Below are 17,461 nucleotides of genomic sequence, written 5' to 3' on the forward strand. Positions count from 1 at the left end.
AATACATGTGGGAAGTTATGGAACAGATAAGCAAATTATTCATCTTTAACTAAAAACAGTGGTTTCATCTGTGGGTTGCCCATACCTCAAATGATTTGTCCTCCCACCCCATGCATGACATACTGTAACCTCCGGGGAGAACACCGAGGCAGCTCAGAGTCACTGCACAGTGGTATCAGACCACAGACCTCTTCCTAAACCAGCTGTCCTCCGCCAAAATACACGTATTTAAAAACTGCAATGTGTAATCCATGTGGAAACCCACATACGATGACTGAGCAAATAAAATGTGGAAGTGAAAAAGCAGTCCCTGAGTGCTGAAGATGCTGCTCTCTCCCGTACTGCTGTACTACGTGACTTCTTCAAAATATAGACAAACTATATAGAAAAATCATAAACTAAAAAATGCCCCATTTGTTGCGAACCCAGACCTTAAATACTTGATGCTGCTACTCGTGTAATAAACCACAGAGACCTTATGATGAATGAATCTGTCAAGGACCTTGATCATGTGCCTCTTCCATCCTAATTCATTTTTTCTAGGACTTACTCTAACTTTGCAATCTGCCAAGAGCTTCAAATAGAAGCTCAAAAGGAACTTAGCTGAGAAATTTCTTTCCTTTCCCTAAAACATGAAATTTTCTTTCAAACTTGTGTTTTCCTAAAGCCTAAAATCAAGATACTCCCAGCCCTGGCTTCTATTCCTGTAACATATCAAAGAGTTATATTTTTCCACACTGAAAAAGCTATTTTAGGTCATTCTTCACAGTTACTTTTACATTTTACATTAATTTAAATTTTTACAGTCATATTTTCCCACAGGCATCTGAATTATGTCTTTGGAGGAAAGAATTGAAAAAAATAACCTTCTTTTTCCCCAAAAAGGAATTCAGTTATTTTTAAAGTGGTTTTTAAGTGTTGTACAGGGTATACAAAGCATAATATAAACTGAATTATTTATTACAACTGTTTGTACATTTACGTTCCTTTGGTTTTGCTGTTTTGCATACATACATATGTATATACATACGTATGTGTGTATATGATATTGAGGACACAGCTAGCAAAAAAAAAAAAAAATCAAAAATCAGTCCACAGCATGAGTCTGACAATCCACTGCTGTCAAAGCCACAAACTTTGCAATCTTAAACCCTCGTCAGAGTTGTACCCCAACCCTTCCGACTCACCTGGATGGAGATCCACTGGATGGGCAAGCCTGAGTCTTTCTACTACTACCCAAGTCTCTGCCTTTCTTGGACTCACAGGCCCTGGACAGCAGTTTTGCACTTAATCCTGCGCAAAGCTTGGCTTTGCATCTCGACAGCAGTCTCTCTGGTAGAAGGAGGCGATCACAAAACTCTTATCTACAGCCCAAAAAAGGAAGGGGCCAAAGATGCTCCAGACCTGGACTCCGCACATGGAGGGGATGAAGCCAATAACCCCTTCACCAGTTATTCAAGCGAACAGGGGGAAGGAGAAAACCTTGTACAGCAGCTTATGTTTTTCTATAAGCAGCTTATGTTACTGCATAAAATACAGTGAATTTCTCCCATCTATAGCTTTTCTTCCTGTTTCCCAAATAATTAAAAGAGCAGCTTAAAAGCGTTTTTTTTTTTTTTTTGGCATTAAAAATATTTGCACTATCCCACCAGAAAAGCAAAATATTACTTTCCCAGGGCTGTGCTGATTTAGCAAAGCTTATAAATAACACTGGGCTTCCAGCTATTACGCCCTGAAAAAAAGAAATTAATAAAGGAAAATGGTATCATATGTTCACAAACAAAAGTCACTATACCTCTAACCTAAATTTCCTGGATAATCAAGCTTTATAAATGAACATGTAGGACAGTCAGTCAAAAGCACCTATCCCAAATATTCAATCCACAATCAAAACACGTCTTCCTCTGAGTAATGGAATGTTTCACGTGAAAAACAAATCTTCCTTGATTGTTTTTCCAATAAGAAGCTATTAGAAACGTGCAGCCACTAATACGCTCTAACAAACCAGTCTTCAAGGTGCAGGAGGCAGGAAAGAGATGGAGCCAACAGACTGAAAATATGGCCAGTAACATTTTTACTCAGGTGAAACTCTTTTGTTAAGAAAACCCACTCTCTGCTAAAGAAAACTGTAGACACTTAAAAAAAGGAATGGACCCCAAAGTCCCCAAGATTTCTCGTTTTCCTACTCACATGCAAAATACGGCCTTCATCCAGCATCACTTACTTTAGGAGGGGAACAAAAAGTTGCGTTTTCTAAATTGTATGCTTTTTAAACTTATTGTTTTTTTAAAAAACGATACTATTTCCTTACGCTTGGAAAGCACACCCCTTTCAAAAGCAACGCGACCGCAGCGGCCCCAGCCAGATACTCACAGTGCTGTACACAGCGGAGACGGTCGGCGTGAAGATCCGATCCTCGAGGGGCTGCTGAACAGGACCTCGGGGGATTCTGCAATACAGCAAGTTAAGGAAAGCAATGTCGAAGGAAGGGTCGTGTTTTGGGCGACAGACACAGCCAACGTGTCGTCCATCAAGGCAGTCGGTCACCTTCCCCGCTCAGGCAGACACACAAACATCTCGGAGGCGCTCGCACGCAACCAGGCAGCGACAATTCTTCAAGGTTTGCCAAAAGAGGAGCAAAGTGTGGCTTCAAAAGGCGGGTGCCACCGACAAATAAAGCAAGAGAAACCGGAAGCAAACAAATTGCAGAACAATCTACAAAACCTTCGTCCTGTCAAGAGAATCCCCCACATCTTTTTTTTTTTTTTTTAAAGAGTAAGGGAAAAAACCCAAAACCCACAAGCCCTTTGCATTCAGCGAGACAAACCCTGCTGATCAGCAGGGCATTTTCTGACAAAGGCAGTGCCTGTTTTGCTAACCACGCAGGAATCATGTTATAATTGTTTCCTTGTTTGCCTCTCTTCAACCAGTAACTCCTTTCCTCATCCACCCACCAAAATCACTTCTAAAGGGGGTTGTCAGATAGATTTTAAGTTTTGATGATCTGCTGCAGGGTTATTTAAAAGCAAACTGCAATAGTTTTCTTAAATTTAAAAGGTATTGTGGGAACCCAGGGGGGAAAAAAGGGAAAGAGACTTTATGCAACAAACAAATAAGCTAGAATCCGCTTTACCTGTGGAATAAAACAAGGGGATGCAGGTAGTTAAAAGAAAAAAGCTTCCTGACTTAGCTAACACCTTGTGGCCTTAGATTCAGCATATGCCTACTCGATACCCGATGCCCACGGTCATAAAGAAAGCCATGCTTAACTTGCTGAAAAATTTTCCACTAAACGCCATATTCAGATTTCACCTTTTTGCTGTTTACATTTTATCTGTCAAAGCCTCTTGGAAAATGAGAACAGCCTGATTGATTAAGTTTCCTGCACATCAGCCAGCAACGCAGACCTCGCGAGTTACATGATGGCGGATACTTAGAATAAAAATCATGAAAACACTTCTTGGGTTTTGTTCAAATGAGGAAAAAAAACCCACTTGTAAGTTAAATTTTGAACCTAGAAGATTAGTCTGAGTCTTTCAAGAGTCCTCCCTTTGCACTACAAGCGTGATCTCCAAAGAAACACTGCTGCCCAAACCTTTGCAGGGACCAACGTCACAGTGGCAGGACAGACGCTGCCAGCGCTACGAAGACTCAATGGCCACCCAAGCTCCACGATCCCAACTGTTCCCCTTCCTTAAAACGGACAAAATTTTAACGTTGAAGTAATGATTGTTTGGACACAACCTGCTCTGCGTCTGCCGACTGTCTGCAGCAAGCCCCAGCCAGATCTCCTCCTCCTAGACCAGCGCTAAGGCAGAGCAGAAACAATTTTAGAATATCGCACTATTTTGCAGCGAACGCATCACTAAAAAGGTCCACCCTCACCAAGCAGGCTGAGAAACTGTTCTAAAAACTTCCAATTTTGTTATACAGTCAATGTTTGAACGCCAGACACGATAAAAACCTTGCATTATAGGATTAGGCACAGAAAAGACCGTCACTGACCTTCACAACACCTCTGCCTGTTAAAGCCTGGCAGGTGTAAAACAGGACGCCTACAACCAGCTCTGGATTGAGGGAACCGAGATGAGGATCTGGCACCACTGGTTCCCAAGATGGTGCTCACTCAGCCTACATTTCTTTTTTTTTTTTTTAAAAAAAATGAGTGCAAGAATTTATTTTCAGGGGCTAAGGCTTGTCTTCAATTTGCAGACTTGCCAGCTTGCACACAAGTGGTATCGTTTGATAAAATAAAGAGGTTTTTAACAACAAAATCAGATGTAAAATCCTGACTTCAGCAAAGCAACGGGAAGATTTGCCGCAGAGTTGAACTGAGCCGAGGCAGCACTCCTAGCCTTTATCCTGAGGATCTTACATTCATTCCTGACTTCTGGGAAACACCAACAGAAAGCCAAAATTTGGGAGAGGAGGATTAGAAACACATTGCAAGACAGAACAAAACCTCGTAAATTTTCTGCATGCCACTGCCATAGCACCCTACCCTCATCCCAAAACCATCTTCTGATAAAGGAGCATGAGGCAGAGGCACGGTTTTAAGCTGCCAGCCTTTTGTCACAGCTGAGATTTTGAATCTCGAGGCAGTTTTGACAATTAATTGAAGCAATCACTGCTTCAAAAGGGATCATTCCTGAGTTTGGAAAAACTGTTTCATCCCCGAGAAGGTTGGGATTTATTTTCTTATTTTAGAACTTATATAAGCCAGGAGGAAATAATCTTCTTTAAGCAGAGTAACCTCTCTTTTTGCACCCAGGAAGAGCTGCCTACAGGAATGAGAAGTTTAAATGGATTTTTAGAGTTTGGGGTAGCCATTTAAGATCAGATCACTTCCGGAAACCGATGATTCCCATCAGATTAGAAAGAAACCTTTTAGGTCTTTTTTGCTAAAGGATTTAACCTGGACATGAGACTGATAGGGACAAAAATGCCATAAATTCCAGTAAGCCTTAATGAGATATAACAGTTGGAGAGAGCAATTATTTCCAGCATCTAACTGTTGGCATCTACAGACTGACTCTCCGCAAAGAGCTGGGCCTGTGGAAAGGTTACTGCTTCCCTGCCAGCATCCTGGAGCTCGTTTCTGCCCACACGGTAGAAGTGACTCCCCTCCTTCCCTTACATCTGCCAAACAAGTCCATCCTGGGGTAACAGTTGCTGTTATTTTAGAAGTGAGCCAGGGTGACTGCAGAAGTTCATCAGCAGACTCTTGTTAATGAAGATCTTTCTTCTAGAAGTGGGTTAAGAGTGGAAGCACGGGAGGCTCCACCATGGGATGTGAACGGGTGGTGGGAAGTGACCCCTCGTCCAGCAGCATCACCTCATCCACGTCCGCAGCAAACCATCCTCCGGGGCACTCCTCCTCTTTCACTACACAGAGATTTCGGTACCAGAGAGCCGCACAACCTGCGATGTGACGCACACCACACAAACGCTGCCCTTCCACTGCCCCCATCACACAGAGTAAAGTTTAAGCCTTAAAGTATAACCCATCCTGGCTCTATCGAAGCGCTTAATTAACCACAGCGCAAAGAAACGAGGATATGCTGAATAATTCAGGCAGCTCTTTCATGTTACTATTCTGGCATGCTTAGATCCAATTCAGGAGGATCCTGTCCCTCCCTCCTCCTCCTCCTCCCCCTACATCCTTGCCACCCACGTCACTCTCTTCAGCTGCACCGATTCAACTATTTGTGCAGCCATGCTCTGAAATGATCCAGGAGGGTGGGAAGGGAGAGCGGGGAGGGGGTGGAAAAGCAAAGCTAAACTCAAACCTCACGCCGTTTTCAGAGATCCCTCCATTACCGCAGGGAGAAAAGACAAGGCAGGTGATGAAGCAGAGAGCAGGAGCAAAGGGAACCTCTTAAATCACATCTGCAAACGGCAGGTTAGTAAAGTGGAACTACAGTCTCTGCTTTTCACGCTTGTGTCGGGCTGAACGACGCTTTACAGCTCTCCCTCCTCCATCAGCATCGTGCCAAAAACCAGGAGAAGGACAGCAGTCAGCGGGTAGCACTGACTCTGGATTCTCTTCATTGCTGTTTAGGGCTCATTAACTCATGAAATATATATTTAAAAATCCACGTAAGTGAGATACTTCTGGCAGATTAATAAAAGCAGGCACAGATGCAATGGGAGTTCCACCTAGTCCCCATCTGGCTGCAGCAGTGATTACAAGCTGGGGAATTTCAGGAGCTATTAAAGACCCAGTGGGAGAAGGCAGGCAAAGGCAGTAATGCCGGTTGGAAACAAAACAGAATTTTGTCTTGAAACCAGAAGTCTCCCTAAAAGGAGGAGGATATCTTTTAATTAGACAGCCACAGCCACGCTCTGAGAAGAGGGAGAATATGCGACTTCTCTGTAAAGCCATTAAAGAAAAAAATCCAGACCAGGGCTGCCTGTCAGCTGGAGCATTCAGAGGCACTAACAAATGCAGAGTTAAATAAAAGTCAGGAGGAATTGCTTGCAGAAATCTCCCCCTTGTATCATCGTGCTTGTCTGCTTGCTCTAATCAAAACTGAAATACTGCAAGATTTTTGTGTGCTTTTACAGCAACGAACAACCTGAAAACGTGCAGTAAGATAGTCTCTTACAGCAAGAATTTGTACAGGTTTTTCTGCTCTGTTCCTGCTTCCAAGATTGGAGGGGGAAAGAAAAAAAACACTATTACGTTTTATTCCAAAATGGATTCATTTTCCCCTCAAACAGTGATTCTCACCTAAGCTCATTTTCAGCAACTAGCAACCATTTTATCCTGAGCATGCACTGATGGCCTCTTTCTTCACTTCCAGCTGACAGTAACGAGTAAGCACCTTCTCACATGAATAAAAATATCTGCGGGTACCCAAGGGTGCATACACAAACGCGTTACACAAAAAACATTCCAGAACTAATGATTTTTATCCCTGCACAGAAACGGAGCGAGTCTCCCACCAGCTATCCCCAGGGTTATATAATTCCGATGCGTGTCCCCGCTTGTACCGAAATTGTGTATTAAACGACCGAAAAAATACAAGATAAAACCATCGAGCAAGCTTACAGAAGGGCAAGAAACCACATCAAATTCAAGCACTTCTTTCAGGTTTTTGGTGCAAGGGATTTTTAAAAACCCTCTGAATAGGGAGGTATTTGATGGCAGAGAGCTGTTAAAAGAATGTGTTTCTCCTCTGCAGCCTCTTCTCTATTTAACATGCAATTAAAATGCAGGAGGTGAACATCCTAAGAGCAGAAGCACCTAATTTAGCAGGTTCGGAAACCGCAAGGGCTTGCTTAAAAGGTTAAAAGGGAAAAGCTACGCCAGTCACAGCAGCTTGCTGAAACTTCCCCCAGCATCACCCCATCCTTTGCAGCTCCGCCGTCCTCCGCTCGCAGGGCGAAGCCTTTTGTTCGGCGCGCTCCATCCTACCTGGCAGCGAGCTCCCGGAGAGCTCCGTTCGCGAGCCGGCTCAAGCGTCGGGTCTTCTGCACCGTCCGCCAGCGACGAAGCCCACGGCCGCGTCCGTGCCACCCGGGGATGACTTCTTAGCTCCTGCCTGCCTCTCACCCTCGCAAGCAGAGCTCTCGCAGCACGCTTGTGGTCTTAAAGAGGTAGTGCAATGGGGGGTCTTAGCGATACCTCGGTGGGGTTTTGTACCAAGCGCTTCCATGCTGCAGAAATCTCTCCGCTTCCCAAATTTTTCTGCCGTGTACGCAGCGGAGAAGGGACCGAAGGTAGCATCGTGCTCCTCTTAGCATTTTGTATGGATAAAAATCAAACCAGGCTTACAAGAGAAAGCGTAAGGTAAAAAGATAAACTCACCTACAGCACCTCGTGTTTTAGAAATCTGCACTGCACTGTATGAAGAGCTTGAAAGCTTCAACGCTGTCTATCAGAAGGAGAATTAAATCGCAGCACAAACTCCTCAGCAAGAAATTTTGCAACTTGTTTCCCTCGGCTTTCCGCTCGCTACCCCCAAACGCAGCAACGCGCACCCCCGCGAACCCGCTTATTTAGCAAGTACCTTGTGAATCAATTTTCCCTTCAAAATAAATTCCTATTTTGACAGGCCACGTTTCAGAAGCCAGGGGAAGGAAAGCTGGTAAAACAAACTACAGCCTTTAAAAAAAAAAAAAAAAACAAACACACACAAAACCAAACTCCACCAAGTGACATGTCACATGGGAAGAAAAAATATATATAAGATCAAAACAGGGCCATCCACTCTCTCCATGCTGAAATACTTACTACAACCAACCAAACTTCATCCAAGGGAAAAAAAAAGGTCAAGTTACAAAGCGAACTCCCCCAAACTTAGGAAGAAGCAGGATTGTTGTTTGTGTGACCATAATTCAATCCCCCTGTGTACACACAGAATCAAGCCCTTAATTACAGAGGCACATGCTGGGTTTCCCCAGTGTCCCTATTGTCTCCACTTTTTCAACTGTCTTACAGGAATCTAGCACCTTATACCCTTCATAGCTAAGCAGCTCTTGTTAATAAGAGGTCAGGGATAATTAATTACAGAAATCAAGAACAATGTAATTCAAGGACTTTGGAAAATGCTTAAAGACTTAAGAAGAACCTAATAAAATGCCAACCTGCTGCTCAGCCCTCTCCGACCTTTCCACTGCCTATATCCAACAGCACATCCCAGCCCCAGCAACTGCCCAGACGTGTAACATCTCCCATCCTTGCAGAGATGTTTTGTTTTAGGGTGGGTTTGGGTTTTTTTTTTTTTTTCCATTTGTTCAGGGTTTGGTTTTTTTTTTTTTTTTTGCTAGCAGATTCCTGCCAAGGGGGCCATGCCTTTTGGTGGAACCTCAAAGGAATGAGCTGGCTCTCTGTATTAAAACAGTGGGGTTAGTTCAGTTTTCCTGGATGGATGCAACTGGTCTTGTGCAATGTGATTAGATGTCAAAATAAAGTATGATTCAGTGTCCTGACTGTATTACAGGTCAAAACCAAATGGGGGATTGTTGTTTCAATGTTTGGTGTTTATTGTTATCATAGCAAGGAAAAAATAAATACAACTTTTTGCTGGCATAAGCACTCAGAAATACAGTCACAGCCAAGAGCTGCAGGTGAAGAATTCCTTAGAAGGCCGTATCAGCTTTACACCAATACTTAATTCTGATATTAAGGACACATTTCTGGCTAGTCAAATGTTTTAAAAATAAAGTAACACAATAAAAGGTGTTTGTAAAGTGGCAAAAATGGGGTTTGGTTTATGGTTTAAAATTACCAAGCTATGTAACAGAGCAGTACATCATCATGCCTCTATCCCTGTAAATAGATGCAAACCATACTTCCGAGATTCACCACCTTCTGTAACGACTTACACCCAGAAGGATCTTACGGCACAAGCCATTATTAAGCTTGTTTCAATATTTTATGGCCTAATATAAGACTCCTTTACTGCAACATGTGTAGTCAATGTTCACAACCGAATTGGCATTTGTTAAACATAAATTTTAAGTGGATCAATGAAGTGTTTGTGCAAACTACCTTTTTAATCCTTCATGTTATTTTGTGTATTAAGCAGTAACACCGAATTCTCTTGAAGTTCTCATTTATGGGCTGTTTTATGCTTGGAACAAATACCTTAAATAAGGTTTTTATCTTTTGCTTTTGTACCAGAGATGCACCTACATAAATACTATTGATGTTTCACACCGTCTCACTGGCTCCTTTATGAACTGCACCTGCCTCATTCGAAATTACTGTCTGCAGGACTTTCCTTGCTCCCCGTCTGAACTATTTGACGATAACTGAAGGTGATAAGGCTTGTCCATCCCTCTGCCATTTAAGCGCTCCCTCATTAAAGTATCATCTCCCAAGCTTTGTCCAGATCCAACTGTTACAAGCAGTGAGGCTTTCGCTACTTATCCCAGCTTATGCCATCCTCTAAACAAATACTCTCCCCATAATAAAACTTTTCTTGAAATTCATCTTAAGCTTTTTACCTAATTACATAACATTAATCTCAGTACTAGCTTTCAAATAATCCCAAACACTTCCTTTCCCTTCTGTCTGCCACATAATGTCACCCGACCAGCGCTTGCACTGAACTGAATAGGAACAGGGCAGCAGCAAGAGCTTTCAAAAGAAAAAGGACACACAAATCCCGATGAACCTCAATGGCTGTCGGAAGACAAGCTCTCCAAGGCTCCTCTGAAAATTGCAGCTTGAAAGGAAAATGTGACCTTCAAATGCTTACTGAAAAGCGTGATTTCCCTCTCCTTCCCCCAGCATCGCCGCTGCTGGGACCCAGCATTCTCCAGCTATTCAGATTTCTCCTCCTCTCCCTTCGTGAGTGAGTCCCGACACATTTCAGAGGCACTCTGAACGCTGCTCTGTATCTGCAGGTGCTGGTGTTCGCGTTCACACGTCCGACCGCACCGCCGAACTTCAGGGTGGCACACGGTACCTGAGGCACAACCCAGCACTTCTTTCTGACTAAAGATGCTAAAGCTGCACTGCAGCAGCCACAGTCAAAGTGCACGTTCTATTTATACCTGAGCACATCTCCCAACCGTCCAACTTACATGCTTTTTCTAAATATCCATTCCACAAAATATCCATTTCCAAAGTCTTTCTTCCTACGTACATCCACTCCGCAATGTTTTTGCTCCTCACTCGCCTTCCTGACGTGCAGGTAACGTGCTGTGCTGCATTTTTCGCATCAGCAATGCCTTCACAACCAAGGCAGGAATTTGAGATACTACTTCCCATCTGGCTAATCATTAATGATGATAAATTAGACCAGGCCTTTCGTCAATCTCTGATGCATACCACACATCATCGCTGTGTACAACACTTTGCTACTTAGCACCATCATTTCCTTTTAGTCTTTGGTCCACACATGATACGTCTCATAGTCAAGCCAAATGGGAATGCCAAAGTAAGGCTGGGGTTAGAGGGGAAGATAACAACAGGAAAAAAACCCCACCTCTTTGTTGCAAATGAACTGTATTTCCAGCATCTCATTCATTCCCTAATGCTTTCAAATAAAAATCAGCAATATTAAGAGCACCAGCTGTAGGCAGCTGCAATAGTTACACCTGCAGACAAGCACCTAATTATCTAGAGCTCATTACTTTCAGGCTCAGTTTTGCATCGCTAAATTAAAAAGAACTGGAGACAGCTCACCAGCACGTAAATCATCCCCAGACCTCGCCTCACCCTGATGCATTTCATCCAGCCTGCAAGCCGTCAGGAGTGAGTTATCAGGGGAGCTGTCAGCCAATATACCAGATCAGTGCAAATGCGACAAAAACCCAATCAATTATTTTGCCCAATACAAATGCGTTTCTAAGGGCAACCTGATTTTGTTACTTCATCTCCGTCTTCCTCAACTGCAGCCCCAGCATCAATGCAAATCGTCTATTTTCAGTGTAGACCTGGAGAGGTTGTCTGGGGTAGCAGAAACTGTCTAAACCTGCTGGGATTTTCCTTGAAGCGTGGTGTTTGTGGGTGGGGGGACGGGTCTGGAAGCGACGGACTGAATATTTCTGTAACTGGGAACTTTGTCCTATGTGTATTTTTAACTGCAGCATCTCCAAGAAGTGGGTTTCAAACCACAGCCTGAAAAGGTTAAATCCAGGTTTAGACCAACATGCAAAGTATTAGTAATTAAAAAACAAACCCACAAAGGCACCCTGGATCATGTCTGTGCCAGCTCAGGTAACAGGTAATGCAAGGTGAACAAGGTGCCAGGAAAGCATCTCTTGCTCAGCTACAGTAAACTTCTCACTAGTTGACTTGTTTTAGCTTAATAGTCCACTTCTCTCCATAAAACACCAGCCGCTTCCATATTTTTTAAATTCATACTTTATTCTTACAATATATGGACTCTTTTGAGAGATGAAAAAGTCAATAGATTTCATCAGCTCCCTTCAGCTGGAAAGTCATGCCTCCAGAGAGGCAATGGCATCATGGGGAATATGCCGATGTAGCCTTAAAATTCCATTTAATTTTAGGAGGGTTATTTATGATTGTACTTGTCCATGTTAATTAAAAGTCCCATTATGCTGCAGAAACCAGCTACACTCAGGAACTTGAAACAGCCCCATTAGTCTTCGACAGTCCTGCCCCGCCCAGCCACTGCTCCTACTGCTCAGAGTGATTTCTCATGGTCCCCTAGTCACAAGCCCAGTTGAGGGACCTTACAAAGAGCCCAAAATATTAAGGTGGGAGAAAAGGCTCAACAGGGTGAGCCTCGGCAACCAGCACTAAAACTGGCTGAGCTCTGCAGAGTCTGCTGTGAGTTAGAGGACCATCGTGGGCCAACATCCCAAGGAGAGATGCCAGATGAAGCCCGCACTCCAAAATACACCGAATAAAGCAGAAGCAGAGATGTGTTACGCCGGCACTGTGCACGCCCAGTCAGCTCTGAACAGCTTAGCATCAAAAACAAAGCCCAAAAGTCCCCAGCAGGGCGATGCCAGGAAGCTGGGCTCATGCCATGCGATACTGGGCTAACTATCTCTTAATATTACATGAAATTGCTACAGATCTTATCTGCCGGGGCTGTGGGGCTGTGCTGCTCTAATCAATTATTAAGCTTTGCATTGCTTTCTGCCCAAGTATAGAGTGCAAGGTGTGGGAATGATGGGTTTAGGTGGTTCTGCTCTTTACCTCTCTATATTAAAGGCAAACCTGGGTTTTTGTTTGTCACCTTAAGATCTACCCCAAGACATAATTTCCTTATTTCTTAAAACATGTACAAACTGATCAATATATGTAGCCACAGGAGTCAGAGCGTACTTGTAAGCATCCTACAGTGTGCACACGCACCTTTATAGATGATTCATACATACATAAAAACAGAGGAAGAGAACCTGCATCTCCCCAGTGTTGTTTCAGCAGGAGCTGCATGGCTCCAGCCACCAGCCACGTGCTGGGAATAAATCACACCAAATGTGACCCAGCTAAGATATCACTCTGCTACCAAAAATGGGGCTACATGCTTGGGGAACCCATCTCCAGCTGTCTAGGTGGCCAGGCAACTGCAAAAGCTCTGTAGGTCAAGAAACCACTGAGGTTACCAGAAGAATACCCCGACAAGGATGGGTAAAGCTTCTAAAATAAGTTTTTAAATTGTCCTCTCCCTACGACACAGCAACATCATACATGAACTCTCAATACTGACTTCCCAACGCTCAGTTCCTCCTCTCAAACTTTTCATTTTGCCTTTTAAAAATCCAAATCCAGCACTAGGTTCCTTCCAGGGGAGGAACTGATTTGGAAAGAAAGTAACTCGGGTGGCTGGATGCTCTCAGAGCTATTCCTAACCAGTCCCCAACCTGAAAGAGAGGACAGGGAAGACTCTGCTCTCAAGGCTCCTTGGGGCGAAGGAAGTCACAGATAGCATCTACAAGGAGTCAGGTGGCATCAAAGGAAAATTACTGTCATGAACATGTAATCCAACTAGCAGACGCCTGCAGGCAGGACACACAATAAGGAGAGGTCTAGTATTAAGCCGTCATCCAGCAGCAGCACTGCCAGAGGAGGTGGACCTGGCCCCTCTCTGCCGCGTGCCCCGTGCCAGTGCCAGCCCATTCACCGCTGCTCGGTCAAGCTGATTTAGATTAAAATGAACCTTTTCTTCCAAACTTTGTTCACCACCCAGCCATGCCGACAACTAGGTCGGCCTAAAGCACAGGACGAAGCAGGAAGAGATTGATGGGGAGGCTGCACCATAAAATGTTCTTCCTATAGTTTCCCTAAGCGCATCCCTGGCATACGACTTAAGCTGCAGGGACGTGTTAACCCCAGAGGCAGCTGCTGAGGCTGACCTAAACATAACATAGTGATCCTAAACATTATTATAACTTTAAACCGCTGCACAAAGTGTTTTTTCCAGATGGTTGGTGGGGGGTTTTTTCACTCCCAAATGAGAATGCAAGCAGATTCCCCTTAAGAAATCATTTTCCTATAAGAGATGGTAATAGTCTAAACCTTCAGTAACTGAATTCACAGCATGACAGCCATCAGAGTTTTACAAATCATAAAAGCCTTGGAAGATTTATTCAAAGGATGGAAGTTTGGCGGGGCTGGGAAAGGAGGAGCAGGTACACCCACTAAGGAAACAATGCTCTAGTTAATGCTCTAACTTGAGGCCATGAGAGGACTTCACCGAGACATCACCCGAAATGAAGATGGTCTAGGTATTTCAGATCCAGCTCACATTGCATAGCTGGGGAGACAGGGCACCGAACTGGGAAGCAATAGTTTTGACTCCAGCTGTGCTGCAAAGCTGCAAGGTGATTGCAGATAAGACAGCCAGGATCATCATGTGGGTTGGGAAGTGTTTTCTTTGGGTTGAAGATGCTGTTCCCCACACCCCACATGAGCATCTCTTCTAGTAGCACAATCCATTTCGAAAGCATCAGATCACTTGGCTTAAAACATGAGGGATGAAAAGCCCTCAGTAAGATAAAGGTAGTAACTAACAGCTTTTAGCTTTTTCCTTCTCAATTACAGAAAAGCCATCCTTCATTTGCACTCATCACCCTAGGAGGCTGTCCCTGCTAACTGGCAGACTTGAATACACCATCAACTGACAATCTGGAAGCTACAAATACAGATACAAAATGTAAAAATCACCAAAACTGGGTAAGTAATAGGCTTTTAGATGACCAGAGACAGTGATATGTCTCCCAAAATTATTCTTGTAGTTTGGCAGCTGCTGTTAAATCACCTTCTGTGCTCCAAGACGATCCAAACATCTGTGCATTCTCAAGAAGGCAGCAGGTCTTCAACTCCCAAAAGGCTGGAGGGTCAGCAGTTTGTGGATTAGCTACTCCGGACACTAATATAACCCAAGAACTTGACTCAAACAGGAGAAGCCTTCATGATTTCTGATCAAGAGGCTCTTCTAGACATTCTCACCCTCCAAAGTAATTAGCATTTTAGTGGCAGTTCACAAGCCTAAACAGCTCAGCTGTTTCGTTTAATTAGAAGATTTTATGCAGCTATTACACCCCTGCTATTCCCTGAAATGAGACATAGCTCTGAAGCTCCCCTGTCACCCAAATACTTATTTTTGTGGCCCTGACAAAAATAAAACCACCTTTAGCGTCAGCCAGCAGGATGCCTACCTCTAGAACAAGAGAGCTCATCCCTTTCAATATAAAAAAAAAAATCTGTCCAAGTAAAATATCAGCCTCTGTAGCAGCAAAATTTATTGCGCAAGTGACTGAAATTAGTGGCTCTTGCTATTTTACATAGCTCTTACAATGCAGAACTCACACTTGCACTGTGCAAGGGACAATTCTGGATCAGAACCTGAAACAGGAAGGAAAAAGCCCAAGTCCTACATTCAGCAATTCCTCCATCAGTTCATGTCTGGGTGGACAGGTAGGGGAAAGAAATGGAGACTTCAAAGGTGCTGGAGCTTGCAGTTCAAAAGATGATTTACCCCTTGCCCGCCACCTCCCCTGGAGTGTCACTTAGAGACCTTCTGGCAGCACTGTTAATTAAAGGGGCAAAAAGGAATAATTCCAGGTCACAGAGTAGATCCGGTATCCATGGGAAAAGGCAAAAAACCAAAAGCATTGCTCCCTGAGGGCACGGCGCTTCCCTTGCCCCTCACCACAAGCACCTGGCTTTTACAGGTCAGGTTTCATGGGATCCCTAAACCAACCCAGTTGCTAAATAGTGGCTAGCCACCCCCTTCTGTAAGGGCTAACAATCACAAGACTCTTCGGTGACCCAGCTCAGCCTGGTGATTCAACAGAAAACTATTTTTTTTTTTCTTGGCTGGGTGAAGTTTTCAGTCGATTCCGTGAGCTGATTTAAATCACCAAATACTCACATGATCGTTGCATCCCAGACAAGGGAGCTAGCATGAAGACACAGCCCAGTGACGGCAGATCCACCCTTGCAGCTGCAGCTCACAGGCACATCTCTTCAATCCTAACGTGAAACTACATCCATCAAAGCACCTGCCTTCACCCAAGACATCCAAAAATTGACATTCTGAAACAGAAATCTGCGCGTTTCTCAGCTGAGGCAGAATACAGTCTTGCTCAGTGGCTCTTCCTCTTTTGCATTTGAGTAGAGGAACTGGGCATGGCATGAAGTTGAGCTGCATACACACCACGTTCTTTAATGCTTCCTCATGTGTCTCCTCACCTCTGCCAAACTGCTGCAGCCTACATCGGAGCCGGGCACAACAGCCCCGAGGGGTCAAAATGAATTTTGCAAGCTATGAGAAAGCAAGCAGAGCAATGCGCATGTTCACATCAGCTGAAGTCACAAGTAGCTCTGTGATCCTCTAAGATTATTTTTGTCCTTCATGTGAGATAGCAGGGAGGTAAATCTTAGTAGGATGCAGCTTATTCCTGACAGGGATGGAGTCTGTATAGGTGAAGGAGATCAGCAAGTGCTCCTTTACGGAGCAAATGGGCAAGAACGAATGCAGACACCCACAAGGACCATATGAGCTTCAAGGCAACGTGAGCCAGCAAGCCCTAAGATGGACAGACAAAACCTGTCATGCATTTTAACAAAAAAACAAAAAAAAAAGAAACAAGTGGGAAAAGTGACACTTGCTCTGAGAACAGATTTCCCACAGCTTCCCTTGAACACTGCGAGATTTGTTCTCTATGGTACTACCTGATTTGCAGTCTTAAAATTCTTTAATTAGTAATTCATTTCAGTGCCATTAGTTCATTAACACGCTGAATCTTTCAGGAGATGTTTTACATACCACCTGGAACATGCCGGTTCTTGTCTCCCTTCTGGGAACATGCTTTGGAGAGGGCACCCTCCCATCACGAGCTGTGTCCTGCGGTGCACAACCCCATGTTGTGCTCCCGTGCAGGTGCAAATCCTGCAACTACACCCCTACAAACACTCCCAGTAGATTTAAATAAAAAAAAAAAAAAAACCCTTAGCTGCTACAGTCCAGCCAAGCCACGATGGATGTTTTGGATCAGGCTGTTCCTCCGCAGACCCCTGACCAAAGATGTGTCTATAAACACCACGTGCAATAAAACCCAAGTGGTGACGTACAGCTGCTTTACCGCGCCTGCGCAGGCGTGGATCTGGAAGGCTACGCAGCGACGCTCGAGAACTTGAACATAAGACAAGGTTACTCACGGGTCAAGTTGCATTTCTACGTTATCTGCCAAGCTGCAGGCAGTTATGCCGAGGAATTTTAAATTGTCCATTTTCTGGTTTAGGGATTAAGTGCTCTGGGAAAGGAGACTACTAGCATTGGGAACAGGGGGTGAGGACAGACCACGGACAAGGTTTAGCTCGGGTGCTGATGAATCAATGCAGCGCTCCCTATCCCATTTAGTGCACTGGCGGGCACAGTATTTATAGGAAAGTGATACTAAATGGAGCCTTGAGCACTAATTTACATGCAGGGCATCTTCTTAATGGACATGACAAACAAAAGACAACAGTCAACACTGGAAAAAAGTAAAATCAAAGTATCTACCATTGAAATCTATG

General features: G+C 44.0%; 1 protein-coding gene across 17 annotated transcripts in view; it reads right to left on the reverse strand.

Annotated features, from left to right (window-relative positions):
* EIF4G3 (eukaryotic translation initiation factor 4 gamma 3) overlaps positions 1–17,461 on the reverse strand; it is a 150,286-nt gene that overhangs the window by 104,689 nt on the left and 28,136 nt on the right. For all 17 annotated transcript variants that reach the window (XM_074847874.1, XM_074847872.1, XM_074847870.1 and 14 more), the window contains exon 2: positions 2,374–2,449. In XM_074847874.1, coding sequence (XP_074703975.1) covers positions 2,374–2,449 — 76 coding nt within the window. The remainder of the gene's footprint in view (positions 1–2,373; positions 2,450–17,461) is intronic.

Source organism: Strix aluco, chromosome 22 (assembly GCF_031877795.1).
Source record: "Strix aluco isolate bStrAlu1 chromosome 22, bStrAlu1.hap1, whole genome shotgun sequence".
Taxonomy (NCBI): domain Eukaryota; kingdom Metazoa; phylum Chordata; class Aves; order Strigiformes; family Strigidae; genus Strix; species Strix aluco.